At 37.2% G+C, this 27101-nt stretch overlaps 1 protein-coding gene across 6 annotated transcripts in view; it reads right to left on the bottom strand.

The window, feature by feature from the left end:
- IMMP2L (inner mitochondrial membrane peptidase subunit 2) overlaps window positions 1-27101 on the bottom strand; it is an 889807-nt gene that overhangs the window by 43927 nt on the left and 818779 nt on the right. For 3 of the 6 annotated variants that reach the window (XM_045864397.3, XM_054505219.2, XM_045864398.3), the window contains one exon: window positions 20807-20894. The exons of the other annotated variants lie outside the window; for them this stretch is intronic. In XM_045864397.3, coding sequence (XP_045720353.1) covers window positions 20807-20894 — 88 coding nt within the window. The remainder of the gene's footprint in view (window positions 1-20806; window positions 20895-27101) is intronic. 6 annotated transcript variants of the gene reach the window in all.

The following is a 27101-nucleotide window of genomic DNA, read 5'->3' as shown; positions in this document are numbered from 1 at the left end:
TGTTACTAAACAATGAATGGGTCAACCAAGAAATCAAAGAAGAAATCAAAAACTACATGGAAAAAAATGAAAATGAAACACAATGGTACAAAATCTCTGGGATGCAGCAAAAGAGGTTTTAAGAGGGAAGTTTAAATCAATTCAGCTTTAGTTCAAGAAGCAAGAAAAATCTCATAACCTAATCTTATACTTAAAGGAGCTAGAAAAAGAACAAACAAAACCTCAAATCAGCAGAAGAAAATAATAAAGATTAGCATAGAAATAAATTATAAACTAAAAAAATAATAGAACAAATCAATGAAACCAGGAGTTGGTTCTTTGTAAACATCAACAAAATTGAGAAACATTTAGCCAGACTTATTAAAAAGGGGTGTGTGGGGGGGACTCAAACAAAATCACAAATGAAAGATACCACAGAAATACAAATGATTATAAGAGAGTATTATGAAAAATTATATGCCAACAAATTGAATAACCTAGAATAAAATGGATCAATTCCTAGTAACATATAACCTCCCAAAATGGAAGCAGGAAGAAATAAAAAACTTGAACAGGCCAATTATCAGCAGTGAAATTGAACCAGTAATCAAAAAACTCCCAACAAACAGAAGTCCAGAATCAGACAGCTTCACAGGTGAATTCTAGCAAACATTTAAAGAAGAGTTAACACCTATTCTTTTCAAAATTTTCCAGAAATTAGAAGATGAAGGAAACCTTCTAGATTCTAGTCTATGAGGCCAGCATTACCCTGATACCAAAACCAGATAAAAACCCCACACACAAAAAAGAGAACTACAGACCAGTATCTCTGGTGAACATAGATGCAAAAATCCTCAACAAAATATTGGCAAACCAAATCCAACAATACATTAAAAAAGTCATTCATCATGGTCAAGTGAGATTTATTCCTGGGATGCAAGGATAGTTCAATATTCACAAATCAATCAATGTGAGAGATCACATCAGTAACAGAAAGGATAAGAATCATATGATCATTTCAATAGATGCAGAAAAAGCATTTGATAAAGTATAACATCCATTCATAATAAAAACCCTCAACAAAGTAGAGAGAACATACCTCAACATAATAAAGGCCATCTACGAAAAACCCACAGCTATCATCCTTAGTGGGGGAAAAAAAAACAAGAGCTTTCACCTAAGGTCAGGAACAAGAGGCCCACTCTCACCACTTTTATTCAACATAATATGGAAAATCCTAGTCATAGTAGTGGAAGTCAGACCAAAAAAAAAAAAAAAAAAAAAGAAAGAAAGAAAGAAAGAAAAGGTGTCCAAACTGGTAAGAAGAAGTAAAACTGTCACTATTTGCAGATATGATACTATATATAGTAAACTCTAAAAACTCCACCCAAAAACTATTAGTATTGATAAATGAATTCACTAAAGTTGCAGGATACAAAATCAATCTACAGAAATCTGCAATACACTAATAATGAAGTAGCAGAAAGAGAAATTAAGAAAGCAATCCCATTTACAACTGCACCAAAAAGAATAAAATACCTAGGAATAAACTTAACCAAAGAGGTGAAAGACCTGTACTTTGTAAACTATGAAACATTGATGAAAGAAATTGAATATGATACCAAAAAATGGAAAAACTTTTTTATGTTGTTAATCACCATACATTACATCATTAGTTTTTGATGTAGTGTTTCATGATTCATTGTTTGCATGTAACACCCAGTGCTCCATGCAGAACATGCCCTCTTTAATACTCATCACCAGGCTAACCCATCCCCCCCTCCCCTCTAGAACCCTCAGTTTGTTTCTCAGAGTCCATAGTCTCTCATGGTTCGTCTCCCCTCTGACTCCCCCCTTCATTCTTCTCCTCCTGCTATCTTCTTCTTCTTCTTCTTCTTCTTTTTTTTTTCAACATATATTATTTGTTTCAGAGGTACAGGTCTGTGATTCAATAGTCTTACACATTTCTATGCTCATGGAAGAATATTGTTAAAATGTCTATACTACTCAAAGCAATCTACAGATTTAATGCAATTCCTATCAAAATGCCAACAGTATTGGGGCACCTGGGTGGCTCAGTAGGTTAAGTGTCTGCCTTTGGGCAGGGTCCTGGGATGGAGCTGCGCATTGGGCTCCCTGCTTGGCAGGAAGCCTGCTTCTCCCTCTCCCACTCCCCCTGCTTGTGTTCCTGCTCTGTCAAATAAATAAATAAAATCTTAAAAAAAAATACCAACAGTATTTTTCACAGAACTAGAACAAACAATCCTAAAATTTGTATGGAACCACAAAAGACCTTGAATAGCCAAAGCAATCTTGAAAGAGAAAACCAAAACTGGAGGTATCACAATTCTAAATTTCAAGTTATATTACAAAACTGTGGTAATCAAAACAGTACAGTACTGGCACAAAAATAGACACACAGATCAATGGAACAGAACAGAAAACCCAGAAATAAACCCACGATTATACAGTCAATTAATCTTTGATAAAGGAGGTAAGAATATGCAATGGGGAAAAGCCAGTCTTTTCAATGATGGTGTTAGGAAGATGGAGCAGCTACATACCAAAGAATGAAACTGGACTACTTTATCACACCATTCACAAAAATAAACTGAAAATGGATTAAGGACCTAAATATGAGATATGAAACCATAAAAATTCTAGGTGAGAACACAGGAAGTAACTTCTCTGACACTGGCTGTAACAACGTCTCTCTAGGTATGTCCCCTAGGCAAGGGAAAACAAAGCAAAATTAAACTATAGGGACTACATCAAAATAAAAAGCTTCTGCACAGTGAAAGAAACCATCAACAAAACTAAAATACAACTTACTGAATGGGAGAAGATATTTCCAAATGACATATTTAATAAATGGTTTGTATCCAAAATATATAAAGAATCTATACAACTCAATACCAAAACAAATAATACAATTAAAAATGGGCAGAAGACATGTAGACATTTTTCCAAAGACGACCTACAGATGGCCAACAGACACATGAAAATATGCTTAACATCAGAGAAATGCAAATCAAAATCACAGTGAGATAGCACCTCACACCTGTCAGAATAGCTCAAATCAAAAACACAAGAAACAACAAATACTGGCAAGGATGTAGAGGAAAAAGGAACCCTCATGCACTGTTGGAGGGAATGCAAACTGGTGCAGCCACTGTGGAAAACAGTATGGAGGTTCCTCAAAAAATTAAAAATAGAATTACCATATGATTCAGTAATTCCACGGAGTATTTACCCAAATAATACAAAAACACTACTTTGAAAAGATATGTGCACCCTTACATTTATTGCAGCATTATTTATAATAACCAAATTATGGAAGCGACCCAAGGGTCCATCAATAGATGAATGGATAAAGAAGATGTGAGATACACACACACACACACACACACACACACACAAGAACATTACTCAGCCATAAAAAGGATGGAATTTTGCTATTTGGAACAACATGGGTGGTTCTGAGGGGTACACTGCTCAGTGAAATAAGTCAGTGAGAGAAAAACAAATACCATATGATTTCACTCATATGTGGAATTTGGGCACAAGGCTCGATCGCAGAACCCCAAGATCATGACCTGAGCCAAAGACAGACAACTGAGCCACCCAGGCACCCCTAGAATTACTTTTTTTTAGAAGTGAATGTTTCCTTTATAAAAAGTTTAAATAGCTATTAAAACAAAATCCAAGTAAAAGAAGGTTAAGGTGGTATGCATATGAATTTTTTCCCTTTTTTTTATTCTATTGTTCATACACTTTAGCCTTGTTATTTTGCAATCTTTCGTCTCTCTGTATTTAGTTCCCAGTTCACTGATATTTTTTTTTTCGCTCCAATTTGCCTATTTAACCTGTCCATTAAGTTTTAATTTCAAGCTGCTTTATCTTTCACTTCTTAAAGGTTTTATTTTGTTTTAAGATCTACTTTTTTTCATAACGACCTCTTTTTCCCTTTGGGATGTATCTCTTTTTTTCATCTCTTTCATCATTGTAAGTACACATTATGCTAGTCTTTTTGAGATCATTCTTGTACGTTAAGGTCTTTTTTTTTTTTTTTTTTGGTATGCTAATTGTCATGTTTGTTTTACCTGCTGAATCACCCTCCTTCATGGTGGATGTTTTCATCATATAGTTTGCAATTTTTTATTCTGAGGTGATCTTTAGACTACAGAGTAAGAGCAAAGGCTCTTTTTCTCATGGGAGCCCTGTTTAATTATTCTTCTTCAGTGTCCCAGGTCAAAAGAGCTGAGTTAGTTGTTCTTTCTTTCTATCTCGGGTAAATTTCCTGCTTGGCCCTTCAGTGAGGGGCCAGGCCTTTCAGAGCACAGGCCTGATATGGAGATTTCTGGCTCAGGTGTCACTTATCCCTCAGTTCACACCATGCCACATCTCCCACCCTGTGATGCTAGGACCTGGTCATCTTCCAAACTGTGATAGCTTCACATCTTGAGTTCACCCCTGCTGGTTTCATGTCTTCTCTGTTTTCTCTGCACTCATTTTTTTCCCCTTCAAGGTCAAAAATTATTAAATGCTTATGGTGGGGGGAAATTTCATATGAGTTCAGTCTGTCATATTGATGGAACCTCCACATTTTCTTTACTGTTGTTATACTGCTCTTGCAATTACTTTTTTAATTCAGTTATTAAAAATGGGCTCTCTGGGGGGGGGAGGAACAAGATGGCGGAGGAGTAGGAGATCTGGATTTTGTCTGGTCTCAGGAATTCAGCTGGATAGGGATCAAACCATTCTGAACACCTACAAACTCAACAGGAGATCGAAGAAAAGAATAGCAACAACTCTCTGAACAGAAAAGCGACCACTTTCTGGAAGGTAGGGCATGCCGAGAAGTGAATCCAAGGGGATATTTGGGAGGATAGACGGCGGGGGGTGGGGGGCGGACTCCAACGGCCACCTCTGGCAAGTGATAGAGCCACAGAGCACAAAATAAGAACTTTTAGAAGTCTGCTCCGCTGAGGGACATTGCTCCAATGGCTAAGCGGGGGTGGAACCCTCATGGGACAGTGTGGTGGCAGGACCCTCAGGGTCACACAAAGACCGGGGGTGCCTGAGTGCGGCAGAGCTCCCAGGTACTGGAGTGGGGAAGCCGGCTGCAGAGACAGAGCCGAGGAGCAGGCTGTCAGCTCAGGGCTGCTATAAACCATGATTCACAGCACAGTCGGGCCACTGCTCCCCCAGCAGGGACACAACAAGCAGCAGATCGGGGAGACTCCCCTTCCTCCCCCCAGAGAGGTGATGCGGGAGCACAGCTCAGGGATCTGTGGGGTTTGGAGACTCCACACGGCGTCATGTGCCAGAGATAGAAATGCTCAGTCACAGGCCAGGTGAGCACTGAGTGCAGCCAGAGACCAGGGAGACAGGAGTGATTGACTGCTTTTCTCTGGGGGCTCATGAGGAGTGGGTCCCCGAGTTCTCAGCTCCTCCAGGGCGGAGATTGGGAGGCCGCCATTTTCACTCTCGGCCTCCAAAGCTGTACAGAAAGCTTGCAGGGAACAAAAGCTCCTGAGAGCAAACCCAAGCAGATTACTTAGCCCAGACCAGGCAAGGGTGGGGCAATTCCGCCTCCAGCAAAGACATTTGGGAACCACGGCAACAGGCCCCTCCCCCAGAAGATCAGCAAGAACAGCCAGCCAAGACCAAGTTTACCAATCAATGAGAATGGCAGAACTCCAGCGCTAGGTGAATACTGCACATAGAATTCACGGCTTTTTAACCATGATTCTTTAGTCTTTCAAAGTTAGTTTTTTTTTTTTTTTTAATTTTTCTTTTTCCCTTTTTCAACCAAAATCTTATCAATCCCTTTTTTAAAAAACATTTTTATTTTTCATTTTTAGAGTCAGATTCTATCCCTTCATAGTAGTTACCCTTATTTTTGGCATATATATATAAGTTGTTCTCTCTTTAAAATTTTGAGATAGTTTCTTCTAACAGATCAAAATATACCCTAAATCTCTAGTGTATGGTTTTGTTCTACTCTCCTGCCTGATCACATTCTCTCCCTTTTTTTTTTAAATCCTCTTCTTTCTTTTTTCAAACTTATCAATTCCTTTTATAAATTTTTTTATAATATTCATCTTTACAGTCATATTCCATCCCTTCATCATATCAACCCTTATTTTTGTACATATATAAGTTTTTTTTTCCTTAAAATTTTGGGAGGCACTTTCTTCTAACAGACCAAAATACACCCAAAATCTAGTGTGTGGCACTGATCTATGCACCAGCCTGATCATATTTGATCATATTCTGTTTTTTTTGTTTGTTTTGTTCTGTTTTTGTTTGTTTTTATCTTTATCTTTTTCTTTTTTCTTTCTTTCCCTTTCTTTTCCCCTGGCATCAGGGCTTTTCTGATTTGTTTAGAGTATATTTTCTGGGGACTTTGTTACCCTGTTAGCATTTTGTTCTCTCATTAATCTATTCTCCCCTGGACAAAATGACAAGACAGAAAAACTGACCTCAAAAAAAAAAAAGAACAAGAGGTAGTACCAACTGCCAGGGACCTACTCAATACGGACATTAGTACGATGTCGGATCTAGAGTTCAGAATCATTGCTTTAAAGATACTAGCTGGGCTTGAAAAAAGCATGGAAGTTATTAGAGAAACCCTTTCTGGAGAAGTAAAAGAACTAAAATCTAACCAAGTAGAAATCAAAAAGGCTATTAATGAGGTGCATTCAAAAATGGGGGCACTAACTGCTAGGATAAATGAGGCAGAAGAGAGAATTAGTGATATAGAAGACCAAATCATGGAAAATAAAGAAGCTGGGAAAAAGAGAGATAAACAACTACTGGATCACGAGGGCAAAATTTGAGAGATAAGCGATACCATAAGACGAAACAACATTAGAATAATTGGGATCCCAGAAGAAGAAAGAGAGAGAGGGGCAGAAGGTATATTGGAGCAAATTATAGCAGAGAACTTCCCTAATTTGGGGAAGGAAACAGGTATCAAAATCCAGGAAGCACAGAGAATCACTCTCAAAATCAATAAAAATAGGTCAACACCCTGACATCTAATAGTAAAACTCACAAGTCTCACAGACAAAGAGAAAATCCTGAAAGCAGCTCAGGAGAAGAGATATGTAACCTACAATGGTAGAAACATTAGAATGGCAACAGACCTATCCACAGAGACCTGGCAGGCCAGAAAGGACTGGCAGGATATATTCAGGGCACTAAATGAGAAAAATATGCAGCCAAGAATACTGTATCCAGCTAGGCTGTCATTGAAAATTGAAGGAGAGATAAAAAGCTTCCAGGACAAACAAAAACTAAAGGAATTTGCAAACACAAAACCAGCCCTACAAGAAATATTGAAAGGGGTCCTCTAAGCAAAGAGAGAGCCTAAAAGCAACATCGACCAGAAAGGAACACAGACAAAATACAGTAACAGCCACCTTACAGGCAATACAATGGCACTAAATTCCTATCTTTCAATAGTTACCCTGAATGTAAATGGGCTAAATGCCCCAATCAAAAGACACAGGCTATCAGATTGGATTAAAAAACAAGACCCATTGATATGCTGTCTGCAAGAGACTCATTTTAGACCCAAAGACACCCCCAGATTGAAAGTGAGGGGGTGGAAAACCATTTACCATGCTAATGGACACCAAAAGAGAGCTGGGGTGGCAATCCTTATATCACAGACAAATTAGATTTTAAACCAAAGACTGTAATAAGAGATGAGGAAGGACACTATATCCTAAAGGGTCTATCCAACAAGAAGATCTAACAATTGTAAATATCTATGCCCCTAACATGGGAGCAGCCAATTATATGAACCAATTAATAACAAAAGCAAAGAAACACATTGACAACAATACAGTAATGGTGGGGGACTTTAACATCCCCTCACTGAAATGGACAGATCATCTAAGCAAAAGATCAACAAGGAAATAAAGACTTTAAATGACACACTGGACCAAATGGACTTCATAGATATATTCAGAACATTCCATCCCAAAGCAACAGAATACACATTCTTCTCTAGTGCCCATGGAACATTCTCCAGAAGAGATCACATCCTAGGTCATAAATCAGGTCTGAACCGGTACCAAAAGATTGGCATCATTCCTGCATATTTTTGGATCAGAATGGTTTGAAACTAGAACTCAATCACAAGAGGAAAGTCAGAAAGAACTCAAATACATGGAGGCTAAAGAGCATCCTACTGAAGAATGAATAGGTCAACCAGGAAATTAAAGAAGAATTAAAAAAATTCATGGAAACCAATGAAAATGAAAACACAACTGTTCAAAATCTTTGGGATGCAGCAATGGCAGTCCTAAGAGGAAAGTATATAGCAATACAAGCCTTTCTCAAGAAACAAGAAATGTCTCAAGTACACAACCTAACCTACACCTAAAGGAGCTGGAGAAAGAACAGCAAATAAGGCCTAAACCCAGCAGGAGAAGAGAAATAATAAAGATCAGAGCAGAAATCAATGAAATAGAAACTAAAAGAACAGTAGAACAGATCAACAAAACTAGGAACTGGTTCTTTGAAAGAATTAATGAGATTGATAAACCCCTTGCCAGACTTATCAAAAAGAAAAGAGAAAGGATGCAAATCAACAAAATCATGAATGAAAGAGGAGAGATCACAACCAACACCAAAGAAATACAAACAATTATAAGAACATATTATGAGCAACAGTATGCCAGCAAATTAGATAACCTGGAAGAAATGGATGCATTCTTAGAGGTGTATCAACTACCAAAACTGAACCAGGAAGAAATAGAAAACCTGAACAGACCTATAACCACTAAGGAAATTGAAGCAGTCATCAAAAATCTCCGAAAAAACAAAAGCCCAGGGCCAGATGGCTTCCCAGGGGAATTCTACCAAACATTTCAAGAAGAATTAATACCTATTCTTCTGAAACTGTTCCAAAAAATAGAAATGGAAGGAAAACTTCCAAACTCATTTTATGAGGCCAGCATTACCTTGATCCCAAAACCAGACAAAGACCACCTCAAAAAGGAGAATTACAGACCAGTATCCTTGATGAGCATGGATGCAAAAATTCTCACCAAAATACTAGCCAATAGGATCCTACAGTACATTAAAAGGATTATTCACCAGGACCAAGTGGAACTTATCCCTGGGCTGCAAGGTTGGTTCAATATCCACAAATCAATAAATGTGATACAATACATTAACAAAAGAAAGAACAAGAATCACATAATCCTCTCAATAGGTGCAGAAAAAGCATTTGACAAAGTACAGCATCGTTTCTTGATCAAAACTCTTCAGAGTATAGGGATAGAGGCTACATACCTCAATATCCATAAAAGCCATCTATGAAAAACCTACAGCGAATATCATTCTCAATGGGGAAAAACTGAGAGCTTTCCCCCTAAGGTCAGAAACACGGCAGGGATGTCCACTATCACCACTGTTACTCAACATAGTACTAGAAGTCCTAGCCACAGCAATCAGACAACAGAAAGAAATAAAAGGCATCCGAATCAGCAAAGAAGAAGTCAAACTCTCACTCTTTGCAGATGATATGATAGTTTATGTGGAAAACCCAAAGGACTGCACCCCAAAACAGCTAGAACTCATACAGGAATTCAGTAAAGTGGCAGGATATAAAATCAATGCACAGAAATCAGTGGCATTCCTATACACCAACAAGACAGAAGAAAGAGAAGTTAAGGAGTTGATCCCATTTACAATTGCACCCAAAACCATAAAATACCTAGGAATAAATCTAACCAGAGAGGCAAAGGATCTGTAGTCAGAAAACTATAAAATACTCATGAAAGAAATTGAGGAAGACACAAAGAAATGGAAAAACGTTCCATGCTCATGGATCGGAAGAACAAATATTGTGAAGATGTCAATGCTACCTAGACCAATCTACACATTCAATGCAATCCCTATCAAAATACTATCCACTTTTTCAAAGAAATGGAACAAATAATCCTAAAATTTGTATGGTACCAGAAAAGACCCCGCATAGCCAGAGGAACGTTGAAAAAGCAAAGCAAAGCTGGTGACATCACAATTCCAGACTTCCAGCTCTATTACAAAGCTGTCATCATCAAGACAGTATGGTACTGGCACAAAAACAGACACATAGATCAATGGAACAGAATAGAGAGCCCAGAAATGGACCCTCAACTCTATGGTCAACTCATCTTCCACAAAGCAGGAAAGAATGTCCACTGGAAAAAAGACAGTCTCTTCAACAAATGGTGTTGGGAAAATTGGACAGCCGCATGCAAAAGAATGAAACTGGACCATTTCCTTACACCACACACAAAAATAGACTCCAAATGGTTGAAAGACCTCAATGTGAGACAGGAGTCCATCAAAATCCTAAAGGAGAACACAGGCAGCAACCTCTTCAACCTCAGCCGCAGCAATTTCTTCCTAGAAACATCGCCAAAGGCAAGGGAAGCAAGGGCAAAAATGAACTATTGGAACTTCATCAAGATAAAAAGCTTTTGCACAGCAAACAAAACAGTCAACAAACCCAAAAGACTACTGACAGAATGGGAGAAGATATTTGCAAATGACATATCAGAAAAAGGGCTAGTATCCAAAATCTATAAAGAACTTATCAAACTCAACACCCAAAGAACAAATGATCCAATCCAGAAATGGGCAGAAGACATGAACAGACATTTCTGCAAAGAAGACATCCAAATGGCCAACAGACACATGAAAAAGTGCTCAAGATCGCTCGGCATCAGGGAAATCCAAATCAAAACCTCAATGAGATACCACCTCACACCAGTCAGAGTGGCTAAAATTAACAAGTCAGGAAAGGACAGATGTCGACCAGGATGCAGAGAAAGGGGAACCCTCCTACACTGTTGGTGGGAATGCAAGCTGGTGCAGCCACTCTGGAAAACAGTATGGAGGTTCCTCAAAAAGTTGAAAATAGAGCTACCATATGATCCAGCAATTGCATTACTGGATATTTACCCCAATGATACAAATGTAGGGATCTGAAGGGGTACATGCACCCCGATGTTTATAGCAGCAATGTCCACAATAGCCAAACTGTGGAAAGAGCCAAGATGTCCATCGACAGATGAATGGATGAAGAAGACATGGTATATATATACAATGGAATATTATGCAGCCATCAAAAGGAATGAGATCTTGCCATTCGCAACGATGTGGATGGAACTGCAGGGTGTTATGCTGAGCGAAATAAGTCAATCAGAGAAAGACATGTATCATATGACCTCACTGATATGAGAATTTTTTTTTTTTAAAGATTTTATTTATTTGACAGAGAGAGACACAGCGAGAGAGGGAACACAAGCAGGGGGAGTGGGAGAGGGAGAAGCAGGCTTCCCATGGAGCAGGGAGCACTAGAAGACTGCCTGGCACATGTAGAGGCTTGACAAATATTAATTGAATAAATAAATGAAAGGACTTAAGGAAGGCCTCTCTTCTTTTTGGATTATTAGAAAGGATAGACGATTCCTAGAGAGAACAGGAAAATAATCCAGAGAGGAAGATGCCCTATGGATGTTGCACAAATCAAACCAATGTCATGAGTTTGATGTGGGAAAGAATTTCCTAGCAAAGGGGGAAAAAGCAGAAGAACTTCTGAGCCTCTGGAACTATTTGACAGAAATCAGTTTCTTATGATAAAAGGTCAAACCAGGCCTTCAGGAGTAACAGCAGCAGCAGTGATACAAGAAAAGCTATAGGGACTCCAGCAAGTAGGAGGTCATGTGCTGGTGATGGATGCTTGTGGACCATTATCTCTACTAGGTGCTAGGTTTCCTACCTGGGACAAGTATTCCCAATATAGGAGACTACAGCTATCACAATTTCTGATAATTGACCCTGGGAGATAGACATATTTGTAAAAATATAAAACTATTTCCCTACAGACTTGTGAAACCCTGGAATACACAAGGAGTAAGTTTTTTTTTTTTTCTTTTTTTCCAATTAAAGTACTAGCCTTTAAAAAAGGAAAGATCACATACAAATGAATAGCTGGCTAAAAAAGAGGAATAGACTAGAATTTATTTTTCTGGATGATGACTAATTTTAGAATAATTGGCTCCTGGCAGGGACAGAACACAATCTCAAGGAGACAAAGAAGAAAGTGTTTGGCAGCCTTGTCCACTGGATGAAGATGTTGTAAACCCAGATAAAATCAGATACAAAAGAGAACATCAGATGGGATATAGAAAAAAAGAACCGCAGAGGATAGAGTTCAGTAAGGCCCCAGGAAAATTAAGCGAAAGGGAAATTAAGTCTATTATTTAGATCCTTAACTGCCTGTGAATCAGAACATACATTCTGATACAGAAGAGTAAATGTGAGCTCTTGGACGTTATCAAGCCTTTGCAAGAAGGTACTCAGGACTGAACACATACTGATTAAAAGAGAGAGAGTGTTTGGTGGTTCCTCAAAAGTTAAACATAGAATTACCCAGCAATTATACTCCTAGGTATGTGTCCTAAAGAATGGAAAATAGGTATGTATTCAAACGAATACTTGTTCAGTAATATACAATAGGATCTCTATTCATAATAGCCAAAAGTGGAAACAACCCCAAATCCATCAGTGGGTGAACAGATAACCAAAATGTGATATATACATATAATGGAATATTATTCACCTATAAAAAGGAATCAAGTACTGATACATGAATATGGATGAACCTCAAAAGAGAAACCAAAAATCACTGTCCTAAGTGAAAGAAGCCAGACACAAAAGGTCATATATTGTTTTGGTTTCATTTATATGAAATGTCCAGAATAGGTAAATTCATGGAGACAGAAAGCAGGTTCATCACTGCCAGGGGCTAGAGAGAGGGAGAAATGGGGAATAAGTAAGTGGGTATATGGTTTCCTTTTGGGGAGATGAGAAGGTTTTGGAACCAGATAGAGGTAGTGGCTGCACAGCATTATAAATGTACAAAATGCCACAAATTGTTCACCTTAATGTGAATTTCATCTCAATAAAGAAAATAAATACAGTCTGAAAGGTTAAAAAAGTTCTTAAATTTTTTAAAGGTCAGGGAGGGAAAGGGTACAGAGGGATTTACAGCAATACATGATAGAAAAAAGTAATGTAGGGCACTTCAGGAGGCCAACAGTATAGAGACAAGACACACTGAAGCAACAAAATTATGAAAGGAAGACACAGACAACCTAGTCAGACAGACCATTAAGAACAATGCTTTCCAGTTAAGGAGGCAAAACATAAGGAAAAGATGAATGATGTCTTACTCAGAGGACATATACTGTGGGCACAGCAAAGGGGAGGTCACGGTCTCCAAAAGTTAATGCTAATATAGCTGTGACTTTCAGACGGCCGTGTGCCTTGGTAAGGTAAATATAGATGTTTGGAGAAAACAGAGCTTGCTTTTCAAAACTGGGAACAGCAAAAACTTCATCAACATTTGCAATGTCCCTTGCTGAATGATCAGAGATGGGGGTGGGGGAAAGAAGGGTGAAGGAGCACATGGAGACACAGAGACTTTATAAGCAATGAGACTGGAAAGGAAGGCTGTGTCCAGACTAGTGTCTAAGTGCCAGGCTGAACAGTTTGGATCTTATTCATTAGTTAATGGGGAGCCATGCAGATTGCTAAGTAGTGAATGACATAAGCTGTGCTTCTGGAAAATTAATCTGGCAGGCATGTGTAGTGTTGATGAGAGGGTAAAAGAGCAGTAAGAAGTTGACTATAATCGTCAGGTAAGAGAATATTACACATGCATTGAGATTATGACCATGGGTGGACAGAAAATCACGCATTAGAAAGGTGATTAGAAGTAGGGCACAAAGACTACTCCAAGATTTTGATTTGGGGAGACTGGGAGGGTGAATGGGTCATTAGCTAAGAGGTAGTATCATAGGTAATTAGAAGGCAGACATGGCACTGACATGAGTTCCATTTTACATGTATTACATTTGAAACCCTGGAGGAACATGCAAGGGAAGATGCCTAACAGACAGCAGTAAAGCCTGAGGGAGATCAGAAAACTAGTAGACATCCAAAAAAGTTTAAAGGTTGAAATTTGATTGAAGTTTGTTATACAGATGGTCAGTGAGCTCTTGGGAAAATGAAATCAACCAGAAGCAAGTACAAGTTTGCTGCCAACTAGTTATGCCAAATCAACTTCAATTTCTTTGTGACAAGGTTTCTAGACTATAAATCAGACAAGTGTTCTAAACATAGTGTATCTTGATTTTGGCTAAATATTTCACAAGTATTTTGTGCTTACAGCCAAAATGGAAACATGTCAGGGACAACAGCAGATAGGGATAAAATCATAGTGGATTGAGTAATCATACGGATTATGGCATCAGTACCAACATAACCACAAACATCAGAGAACCTAAAAAAGTATTAATGTTATACTAAAATGTTACTACTTAAAGAAATGGCTTATTTATCTCATCGGATACTTGAAACAAAACTCCGATAGGACTATAACAAAATATTTTGTTGGTTTAAAGTGCTATTTGATGGTTTGGAATTTTCACTGAAACTGACCAAATAGATAATTCTTACAAAATTATTTCAAAAGGATAAAATAGAGTTCCTTGTGAACATTACGTGGAAGGAAACTAATAAAAAAAAAAAAAAGCATGCTGTTGTCCTTATACAGTGTATGCACAAAAGTTTTTTATTTAATAATTTGGGAGGGCTAAATGTTTTGCTGTTAAAATAACATGGCTAATTGTACATGTCACTGTATGTTAATCTCTGTTAAACTATTCATGCCTTTCAATATTATAAGTCATCAGCCATTTCCATTTGAAGAATTCATTGTTCAAATTCCATGAGGAATGGAATGGCAGGACCTGGGAATTAAACACAAGAGAAGATACACAGAAGTTCCTATCCAAACTCTCCAGAGTCAAGTGTCACTGACTCTGTGTACTGGCAGGAAGAGCCAATATATAATTGCAAGATACACTGAAAATAAGGTGTTAGGAAAATGCCTAACAAAGACGACACGTTCTCTGCAAAGAGAAATCCATCATCTCTAACTGCTGCCCAATAAAATAAATAGGTTCAATCATTATGTAGTCTTGAGATATTATGTCTTCATACAGAACATAAGCTAATATTGTCTTACAAAGCTAATACTTACAATTTAGTTACCCCTAAATATATAAATTGTACTATTTCATTGTAACTTAACCTTTAAAATACAGAATTATAAAACAATGGATGGCTGGATGGACGGACAGATAAGCCTTTTCCGAGTTCAGACACTACTACAAAGATCATAGTTTGTACTATGTTGGAGAGATTGCTACTTGTATAACCAACATTTTTTCTCCTATTTCAATAACCCTGATTTTCTTCCTATGGCAACCAGTAAAGACTGCATTTCCCAGCCTCCCTTGTTACGAAGGTTGGCCAGTGATATAAAAATGGAAGTTAATGGGTGGAACTTCCACAAAGGATCTTTAAGAGGGGACTGAGAGGATACTCTTTCCCCTACCTCCCACTGCCTTCCCCTTTCATCCTTTCTAGAATTCAGGAGTGATGGCTGGCATCAGAAACTCAGCAGTCATAGAAACTGACATTGCAACTTCAGCTGTCTTTGAAAGTTGTGCTCTGAGGATGTCAGGGCTGAAAGAAGATGTTCTGGATTTTTCAGGAATGGGAGAAAGCCAAATGGATGGTCTGTTATAGATAGTTAAATTTAACCACAACTAATGCACACTGTATCCAGTATTCTGCTCTCACCTTTCCACTACACCCTTCTCATCTTAAGCTGTTGCCTAATTCAAAGTTATAATGTTTGCAATTCATTCACAGGTTTTCACAGACATCAAAGCAGAGAAAGATATCATCATCACATGCCTGGATAGTCTATAGTCTATGGCCTTGTGTCCATCTGAGCTACTTTGAGAATATTTTGAATTTCCAATTTTTAAGTAAATTTTAATGACATGGTAATTGTTTTTATGAATTTCCAGTGAAGGGTGAGATGGTGTGACAGCTGTCAGCAAAGTGTCAAATAGACTGTGGCAGTGAAGGTGAGAAGATTTAAAAGCCCCTATTCGTGATAGCCTTTATTTGGTCTGATACCAAGCTGATAAAAATTGGTATCCACTGAAAAAATCATGTTTACCCATCCCCATAATCCCTACACTTCCTGTTGTTTTTTCTGGCCTCAGCTCTCCCAAGCTTCTTTCAGTTGTTTTCAGAGATGATATCAGTTGTAGAAATGATTCTGCCCTAGACTTGTGCCAGTCCCAATTGAGTTTTGAAGTACTTATCATTTCTAATAACCCATTAAATGGGGCCCAAACTATTAAGTCACATATTAAGACCTAGGGCTTCTTATCCCTAGGAAGATCACTGAGCTTACTCCATGTGGTAGGAGGAATTCTGAGATGGAACTTCATAATCTCCAGTCACTAAGCAGCCTCCCTCCCCTTGAGTGCAGGTGGAACCTGTGACTTGATTCTAATCTAGGGAATGTGGAAACAGTGATGGGATGTGACTTCTATGATTACATTACACTATGTATATAAGACTCTGTCTTAGCATGCTGGAGTGTAAGGAATTTTCCTGTTGGTCCCAAAGTAGCAAACAGCCTTACTATAAACTGCCAGCAGAGAGGGCCACATATTAGGGAACTGAAAGTAACCTCTATGACCCAGTGGGGGCCAAGAGTTGATATCCAGTAAGAAGCCAAACAGCCACAAAGAAATGAATTCTGCCAACAACCTGAATGAGCTTGGAAACTGATTCTTCCCCAGTTGAGTTCCAGATAATACCACAGCCCAGAGAACACTTTAATTATTTGAGAGGCCTTGAACAGAGGCTCCAACTAAGTCAGTCATGATTCCTGACCCACAGAACTGTGAGATAATAAATATGACTTGTTTTAAAATATGAGCTTGTGGTAATTTGTTATGCATCACAGAAAACGAATACACTCCCAAGCCTCTTTTTCTTCCAGCTTGACCTGGACCAGGCACCCCAGGGTTGATTTTCTCACTGTTCCTAATTGAAGCCTTTTGAATCCAAGAGCTCTAATCCACAGAATTGAAGTTTCAGCTTTGGTCACTTTTCTAAGAACCATTCCTCCCTCATCCCTACACAAACACACACATACACACACATACACACACACCTTTCCACATACTTGTCAACTTGTAGATTTGTTGAGCCTTGTAGATTCACCTTACCTTACTTTACCTTACCACCTTACTTTGGTGAATCACATATTTCTAAATATACAGGTCTTAACTACTGCAATTCTCATATCCCTCACAAAGATTGGCACAAAGACTGTCCAGTATTCAGACATTATCCATGAATGGGTCTCCTGATCAATAACCACCTGCCAGCTGGATTACTAGAAATATTTCCCTGAATCCTCCCATCTCCAATTCCTTGTATCACTACCTCTTAGGTTATCTTTTCCCTTATTGTAGACTCTCAGTGTTGATGGGTTTACTTAAACTCTAACTTGAGATTACAATACTTATTGGATACTAGACTTTCTTACTTGGTCATTTATTTCAACCTCTACTTCCTTCTACATCTAAAACAAAACAAAACCAACAAGATCAACAACAACAACAAAGCAAAAACAAAGGCCCGCCCATTAATTCTAAGAATAAAGCAAATTCAGTATTAAATGCTTATTTAGTATGGCCAGCATATTAGTACTTCTATATACTGATATAGATGTATGATTTAATTTTGTGTATGTTCAATTTTGGGGCAATAGAAATGAATTGTAATGTCAAAAGAATATTTGCAAAATGTTTGCATCCCTTTATAGGCCTTGAAACAGTTTTTTTTTTTAAAAAGGAAATCTATTATTTTTAACAGATCTAAATTGTTATGAAGTATTATAATTAACAAATCCATTTTATGATATATGTTACACTTCTGATAAACTTGAGGCCATCATGGGGCTATCTTGAACAGGTAAGAACATTCCTTACCAAATTCATGTGAGAAAGTTATGTGCTTTCATCTATCATACTATAGTTTTTATAAATTAATTGCAGCAAACATTGGGTATTTTCTATAGTATATAATGTAATATATACTGCCTTTAATAGATCATTATCATTATCAATAATAAAAACTACCAACTATTTAGTGCTTACTAAAAGGAAGGCATTATTTAAAATGCTTTATGTACATTATCTCATTAAATCTGGGCAAAACATGATATCAAAGGAGTGATTAATCCCATTTCACAGATGAGAAACTAGAAGATTAAAGATACTAGATAAACTTCAAAAGATAACACAAATGTAAATAAGGATTTAAACCCAGGCTTTTCCGACATGTCCTATTATGGTGTGCTAGTCTAATTCATTTCCTTTATCTACACAGTCAAATAAGCTGTGTTGCTGTAAGGTTTCTAAGTTTTAAAGTTGCACTGAAATATAGTATATGTGATTAACCTAAAACAAAAATCTGCATTCTTTTCAGCTCACATCTTATTTGGATTTAATATATACAAGCACATATGTGTGCATGTGTATTACACATTAATAAATTTTTGATTCAGCAATTACTTATAAATAAAAAGTGCTAAATATATCATAGATAACACTTTCAAGAAAACAGCCAATGCTAATCATAAATATTAAAACCAGAATGACTGGGATTTCATTGAGTCTGTAAATTAAATTATGGATAATTCACATCTTAACAATAGTGAGTTTCCAAGGACATTATATATTTTTCTATTTTCTTAGGTCGTCTTTAATTTACTTCAGCAGTGTTTTGTAGTTTCCAGAGTGTAAGTGTTGTGCATATTTTACTAAATTTATCCCTGAGTATTTCATGGTTTTGATGCTATTATAAATAATTTTAAAATTCTAAATTCCAATTGTTCATTACCAGGGTACAGGCACAACTGATTTTTTTTAATGTTGGCCTTATATTCTTCCACCTTATTAAAGGTGCATATTAGTTCTAGTAGTGTTTTTGTACATACCTTAATATTTTATATACATATAATCATGTTGTTTTAAAAACTTTTACTTTTTTACTTACTAATCTGTTTAACTCTTATTTTTCTTGTAGTATTGTACTACCTAGGACCTCCAGTACAACCCTGAAAAAGTGGTGAGGTCAGTTATCCATGCTTTGTTTCCTATCTCAAAGAGGAAGCATTTTGATGCTTTATGGTTATGAAATTCTTTATGATTTAGGAAGGCATCATGGTTAACTATGTGGTTACTATAGGATTTTATAGATAACTTTTCTCAGAATAATGAAGTTCCCTTATATTCCTAGTTTCCTCAGAATTTTTATTATGGATGTTCAATTTTGTCAAATGCTTTTTCTGCATCAATAAAGATAATTGGTTTTGCTCCTTCATTATGTTAGCATGATAATTTACACTGATTGACGTTTGAAAGTTAAACAACGCTGCATTTCTGAAATAATCCCCACTTGGTCATGATATATTATCCTTTTAAAAATATACTGTTGGATTCAATCTGCTAATATTTTGGTAAGGATTTTGTTCGTAGGAATATTGGTCTGTCATTTTCTTTCCCTTTAAGGTCTTTGTCTAGTTTTGATATCAAGTAATTACTGCCTTCTCAAATGAGTTAGGAAGTGTTTCTCCTCCTCCTCCTTTTTATATATGGTTATATTTAGAAATAAATGTCCAGAATTCAGTTTTACCAGCATAATTTCTGCTTCACTTCCCCACACATCCATCCCCCAGAGATAATTCCTTTTACTTACGTGTTTCAAAACCTCAGTGTGTAGCTCCTTCATATTTTAAAATAGATCAATATAAAATCAGTTGGCCTTGTAGAAATAATTTTGTAGAAGTATGAACTATGAGAAGCAATGGGGTGCAAAGAAATTCTAAGTATCATCAGAATACTGTGTTCAGAAAATAACTTTGATGTTTTCAAATAAGTCTTTGTGTGATGAAGACTACTGCTCATATAATGATTAGGTTTCAAAGTAAAACATATAATATAGTCAAGATCTTATTGAATTCTAATTATATACAAAAGGATAGTTTTCTAATCGCTCTCAAAAGGGCTTTTTTTTTTTTTAAGATTTTAAGAGTCATCTCCTCAAATTCCTAATATTCTTAATTGGTTTTATAAATTCTAAGGAAAAGAGTCAAAGTAACTGTATTTGTTAAATGTGTGTAGTGGGAAAAGCACCAATTTAATGTGTTAATAACAACATTTAGATTGTTGAATAAGAAAAACCAAGCCTAAGTTACTTCAAGTTGAATAATTTCCCTTAGGAATATCACTCCCACTAACATTTCTAAGTTTCTCTTACAGTATTATCACACCTATTATATAGTGCAGCTTTTCAATGCAATGTGTAACTATCAATTATTCTCAGAAATATAGCTCTCGTATTAATTGCTAAGAGACTTTATCCTAACCACTTGTTATGTGGTGAATTCAGCATCATGGAGAACCACTACTGTGGAAATGCTCCTTCACACTGTCCCTACCAGAACTCAGGTGACAACATGGAACATTAGACCATTCAGGGTAAGCCATTCATTAAGCGATTAACTTTGTCTGACCCAGTTTGTCAAATTTTTGTGTTCTAAATGTCAATTTCTATTCGCTTGATTTCTTTCTACTTGGTTTTGCTAGACTAAGAATTAATTGACTTTTTCAAGGAAAAGCAAAGGAAGTAAGACTTTCAGGAAAAGTAAACTCAGAGGACTCTTGGGGGAAAAATTAAGTACTGGTGAGAATCATCTTTAAGTTAACTAACCAGTTTGGGAGGTAACTGAGATTCTTGCTTCATCCTTTTTGCCTAACACTGCCCCCCACCCCCGCCCTACATTTTACACTTGGGTACTTACTACTGTTTACCCTGATTCCACAGCACATGCCAAATCTAAGAAAACTTTCAGTAAAGCATTTGCTTAGACCAGATCCAATTTCTTCTACCTAAAAAAAAAAAAAGTCAACTTACTTTATAATCTAGTGATAGAAAGTCAGTAGTTATTATTATACATAATCAGTTCATTATTACTATTTCCATCGGAAATAGAGAACTAAAAGGAGATTCAACTAGACACACCTTTCTGCTCTTTTTTAGCATGCATCATGAGGGATTTAGTGATCAAGGAATTTATAGCTACTGGCTAAAAAGACAGTTTAAAATGATCTGTGAATGTCTTTCATCCATGCTGATCCATTACCAAGGATAATCAAAAGTTGGCTAAAAAACCTCCAATACCTCGTCAAATACATTATTTTCGACGGTTAACTTAGAGGAGACTGTTAAATGGTTTCTAGTAATCCTTCAGGTGAACAGAAAGTAAATGATTATATCTCAGACTGGGGGAAAAAGTATACTTTTAAACTTATTTCAAGGTACTTTTATTATTTACTAAGAGCACCATATCTGCTTGTTGTGAACCGATTTATCCAAGCCCTAAAAGATATTCTCTAAGGTAATTAATATTGCCAACCTAATTAAAGGTTACAATATGTCAAAACAAATGCAAAGGGCTGAGGAGGGTAAAAATATTTTGTTTTGTAAGTTTTCAGTGTTATGTCAGTGCAGTCATTTTTAAAAATCCCAGTATTTCTGGTGTTAATATTATCAAAGAAAGGGATGATCAATTCTGGGAAGAGAAAATGGCTGTCAGAAATGTTAAGGATAAAAGATTCATAATCTTAGAGTATCTTGACACTGAGATGTGATTTAAAATAAGACGAAGTGGGTAAAGAGTCAAAGATCATTCCCAAGTTTCTAGTATACAACTGTGTGCCAGTCATTGAAAATGGAAACTCTGGATAAGAAGTATTTAGAAATAGGAAATTAAAGCTCATGATGAGGTCTGGAATGAAGAAACATTTGAAAGTCATGAGAACATGAGAAATAGAAGTTGCTGAAGATTTGGGTAAGTTATTTTAGGAGATGACCTGGAATGTGTAAGAAGACAGAGGAGGGAATCCTAATGGCCAACAACATCTAAGGGTTTATTTGAAAGGTGAGGAATCATCTAAATAGACTTGAAAGGCACAGTCTAAAAAATAAACAATACATAGGTAAGCTCTCAAAAGGCAGGCATGATGTTTATATTGCTTGTCATTGTATGTATTCAGGGCACCTATTACACTACCTGGAACACAATGGGTCAACATTTGTTAACTAAATGAGCAAACAACCAAGAAAGTGGTGTCCTGTCAAACCAAATGCATAGAACATGTCAAGGAGAAAATAATTTACAGTAGTGACTATTGGATTTGGCAATTAGAAAGTCATTAAAAATCTTAGCAAGAACATCTTCCATGGAGGGGTGCCTGGCTGGCTCAGTCGGTAGAGCATGCGACTCTTGATATCAGGGTTTTGAGTTCAAACCCCACATTGGGTGTAGAGATTACTTAAAAATAAAACCCTAAAAAAATAACTTCTGTGGAGTTTTGGTGGTAAACTGGAATGCACTGAGGGGCAAATGCATGATGAAGCCATGGAGATGTTGAAGACTGATGTCTTTCTCAAAAAGAATGGCAGAGAAGAACAGGAATTATTAATAGTTAAATCTAAGAAGGAAATATTATTGAGAACTTTTTCATAAATTGGGAGAGATCTGAGCAGGTTTATGTGCTGGGTAAAAAGCCAAAAGACAGAAGAAATTGAAAAGGCAAAAAAAAAAAAAAAGGGGGGGTGATTAATAAAATATGGTCCCTGGGACAAGGGAATGAGTTCTAGATCAGAGATGGGGGGAAATCAGTCTAAGACCAGTGCAAAGTCCTCTCTATCTGCAGAAGGAGTAAGTGTGGGGAGTGAGCAGAAAAGAAGAGTCAAGGATAACACTGAGGTTTCTGATATAAGATGATGATCTGTACCTCTTACCTCTATATCTACATAAATAGGTGAGAAGAGTGAATGCAGGCATGCTCATTAGCATAGAAATAGGAAGTCTGAGGGCTTTTATGCTTCCAGTTTCTCAGGGAAGTAGCAGTGATGCCATCTTTTTAGAAGGGTTAGGAGTAAAGTAGGGATTGTGAAAAGAGTGGTAGATATTTGGGGCAAACTCTGGTAGTAGATTAGCGAATTAAATGGGGCTACATGGATATGGCTGGCACTGTCCAAATGAAGAGGAAATGATAGATTTTGGTTAGTTGTACCAATGTGATTCAGTGGTTTAATTGTCTATAGTGGCACTCAGCAGTCCTGTAACAAAAACCAAAAAGTGGATGGCAGGTTTAATTCAAAGCTAGAAGTTGACAGAAAAGTATGACAGAATGGATAGGAACCAGGGAGGTGACAGTGTTAAAATCGATGTACTTGGAAGTTAGACTGTGTGGAAAGGGAGGAGAGCAGTAATATTTTAAGTTTACAAGAAAGGGGTGGCAGTGACTGAAGTGCTTCAAGAGTGCGAAGGGGAATAGAGGGAGTAAAGGAGTGTGGGAGCCGCAGAGCTAAGAGATTATGGTCCTGAATCCCTCCAACAGGCTGGGAGAGAAGGGGCCCAAAGTACAAGGCAGATTTATCTGCGTCTGGTTCCACACCTAAATGGAATCATCCAGTGCCGACCTTAGGTCAGCTCAGATGTTTACATGAAAAAGCCAGAAGCAGCAAGAACAAGAGGACAGGTATAAGCACCCTAGGGCAGTCAGGGCACACATTAAAAATGCCACTATTTGTGTGGCATGCTACAACAAAGAAATGAGGCTTCCTGAAGCTGTGGATGACTGGATCAAGGGGTCACCTACTGCTTGGCACACATCCCAGACACACTATCACCCATTCTAATCCATTCACTGCTTGTACACCAGAACACACTCCTTTAGGAAAACTCTGCCTTAGGAAACCCTGAAGGACAAAATCAAGAAAATCAAATGACTAATGACAAAGGTCAGAAAGTTAAGGATGAGAGGTACAAAACAAAGATAATAGGATCTGAATCCAGGCAAACACTGGACTGGACATGGGGGAAAAGAGCAAGGATAGGAATGAAGGAGGAGTCTTCAACTCTTGTGTGACACCTGACATGAGCCTCTGATACATGGATGACTCAACATAGAAGATGGTGAACATGAAGGTGATATTTGGAGCCCTTAACTCCAGGAATAGGTATTTCAAGGTGAAAAGCAGTAAGGTTTACTTCCACTAGTTTTAATTATTCATATAACATAAAACCAAGTATTAGAGGCAATTAATCAGGAAATTTAAAAACCTAGGTAATTTAAAGGAGTTTTTACGAATGAAGTAATAGTGCTCTGGGGGAAAAAGCAATCCAACCCATTATTTAAATACAAAAATTTACTTCTAAAAATATATCCTAATATTTTTCTGTTTGGCAACTGCACACACTAACAGGAAATTCTTTTAAGTCTGGGATGCTTATACGTATAGCCTTGCTTATGTGTCAGTAGGATACGAGATGCTTTATTCTGCTTGAACATCTTTGAAGGAATGATCAAACAAGCAGAATGTCATTTGCATTATCAAATGACCTTCATCTGTGATCTTCATAGAAAACAAACAGCTTTAAATGAGAAGAAGCTGTTAATTTGGCCATATTACAATAACAAGAGTTCATCACATGCTCTATCCTATAGTTCTGAATTATGGCACTCTTTTATGTAGTTACACTGTAAATCACTATTTATGGCATTTCTGCATTTCTAGCCAAAATATCCAGTAAATCAAATTGGAGATGAAATATTTTTGGCTTAAACCAATTCAATATGTTCTCACTTCTGACAGCTGTAAAACTCAAGAGTTATTTTACATCTCAGTGTTTGAAGTCTAAAAATCACAATTTTGGATGACCAGATGCACTCCAACTAAAATCCTGGAAATCTCATGATGTCTGGGAAATTAGCTGAGAGGGGCATGAGTAGGTCACTGTTACTGGATGAAATTCACAGGGGAAGCATAGCAAGGGACCATTAACTAAAGTCAAAAGCAAGAAATTATAAACAACAAAATTTTAAGAGCTATCCCAATTGGAATTAAGGTGTGCCTGTTAACAGGATGATGAAACAAACATATACTCTATTTTATTCTAGCTAGTCAGCTAATGGGGCGCCTGGGTGAGTCTGCCTTCAGCTCAGGTCATGATCCTGGAGTCCCAGATGGAGCCCCACATTGGGCTCCCTACTCAGCGGGGAGTCTGCTTCTCCCTCTCCTTCTGCCCCCCCCCCCCAGCTCGTATTCTCTAATAAATAAATAAAATCTTTAAAAAAAAAAAAAAGAAAGTCAGGTAAGGATAGAGTTAGAGCCCCATTTGAGTCTGGTAATTATTCTAACAAAACATTTATGTAGAAGGTAATCATTCTTCTTTGAGGCTGTTTTTAACAGTAAGAGAAGTAAAAGAGGACTGAAGGGATGAGCTAAGCAAGGAAATAATAATGGAAGAGTTCACCACTATAGAGGAATCTTGTCATGATTCTCTGAGGTTTTCCAAGTAAAAATGGCTATGCCAGTGTTATTATTTTAAAAGAATTTAGTAAAACCATAGAATTATTTGTGTACATGTACTAGAACAATTTAAATTTTGAAACATAGGATTTCATGTAGTCTTTGCTCTATTATTACTGGTTGAGATTACGATACTGGCTGCAACCACAATGTGGAGCTGAGCCTGTGGCCCTTCTGTTCTTATGTGAGCTGTCTTATATTCACTGGAATATAACTCTTGGAAATGCAGCATTTATGCTGAGTATTTCTGAAATCTTTTAAACGCACTTCACTTAGTGGCTATGACTACTACTTTAAAATAGCAAAGAAATATTTTTGGATTCTTGCCACTCTGTTTTTCCAGAATAGGTGGAATTCAAAAGTGAATTTTCATTCACAGTTATGTTAGAACACAGACTTCTTTCCCTTTGTGGTTGTGGACTGTTAGCAACTGTAGAACCAAGTGATGCTTTGGGAGGGTTTAGCCCTCTCTCTCTTAGCGGCCCCCCGCCCCTAGGCACCATTAAGATTAATACACAACATGCAAAAGGAGTTTTGTTACACCAGATCAGCTTCAGGAAAAATTCTCTTGCTTCTCTTCCAAAGGAATTGCCACCCTATACCCATCCTATTACTAGTGTCATCACTGAGTGGCAGCACAGCGTATTCATCAACTACATGGATTTGAGCATCAAACAGACTCTGACCCATACGAGAGACAAGCTGAAAGGAACAGACAGCATCTCTTTCTATGTGTTTGACTTTGGGAAACTTAACACCTCCCTAGGTCTCAGATTTTTTAGAGTGGTTACACTGACTAAATGAAATTATGCATTGTGAAGTGCTTTGGTAGTATCCGTCAGATATGAAGAGTTCAATTAAGGCCAGCCATTTTTAATATTACTGTTACTGGTACTATTACTGTTTATTGCAAATAGTTTATCCAATGAAAATATCCACAATAAAAACCATAAGAAGTAATAGAAAATGAAGAATATAAGGGGGTTTTGCTCACTAATAAGCAATACAAAGTACTCCACAGCTATTCTCTTCTATTACTTGAAGATTTCATTTGTGGAGAATTATAGGACCATATGTTATATTTTGAGGGGGACTAATAATCAGGAAATGAGATTTTCTTGTTAATCAAAAATCCTGGTTAAAAAGGAGTTGTCATTTGTTATGGAATAAACTATGTTCCCTCAAAATTCCTGTGTTGAAGTCTTAACACCTTGTACCACAGAATGTGACTATTTGGATATAGGGGCTTTAAAGAGATGATTAGCTCAAAATAAGACTCTTAGGATGAGCCCCAATCCAACCTGACCCATGTCCTTCTAAGAAGAGGAGACTAGGACAGACAGACACCCCCTGGCGTACACATGCACAGATGGACAACCATGTGATGAAGCAGCAAGAGGGCAGCCATCTGCAAGCCAAGGAGAGATGCTTGAAAGGAAACCAACCCTGCCAGCACCTTTATCTTGTACTTCTAGCCTCCCGAAGCAGGAGAAAATAAATTTCTCTTTAAGCCACCCAGTCTGTGGTATTTTGTTAAGGCAGCCCTAGCAAACTAATGTACCATCTATGGTTGACCAACTACTGAAAGAACAGAATATTACAAAAACAATTCTAAAACATGTTGAATGTGATCTGATTATTTAGAGAACATTTCAGTGTCTCATATTGCCTCAGAGTTATCTATATGACCATCAATTTTCATTTTATTAGCA

The sequence above is a fragment of the Mirounga angustirostris genome, unplaced genomic scaffold (genome assembly GCF_029215605.1).
Source record: "Mirounga angustirostris isolate CCGP_5_RB_7025 unplaced genomic scaffold, mMirAng1.0.hap1 SCAF_12, whole genome shotgun sequence".
In the NCBI taxonomy this organism is placed as follows: Eukaryota; Metazoa; Chordata; class Mammalia; order Carnivora; family Phocidae; genus Mirounga; species Mirounga angustirostris.
Note: the sequence above shows the minus strand (reverse complement) of the source record. Positions and strands in the feature narration are given on the sequence as shown.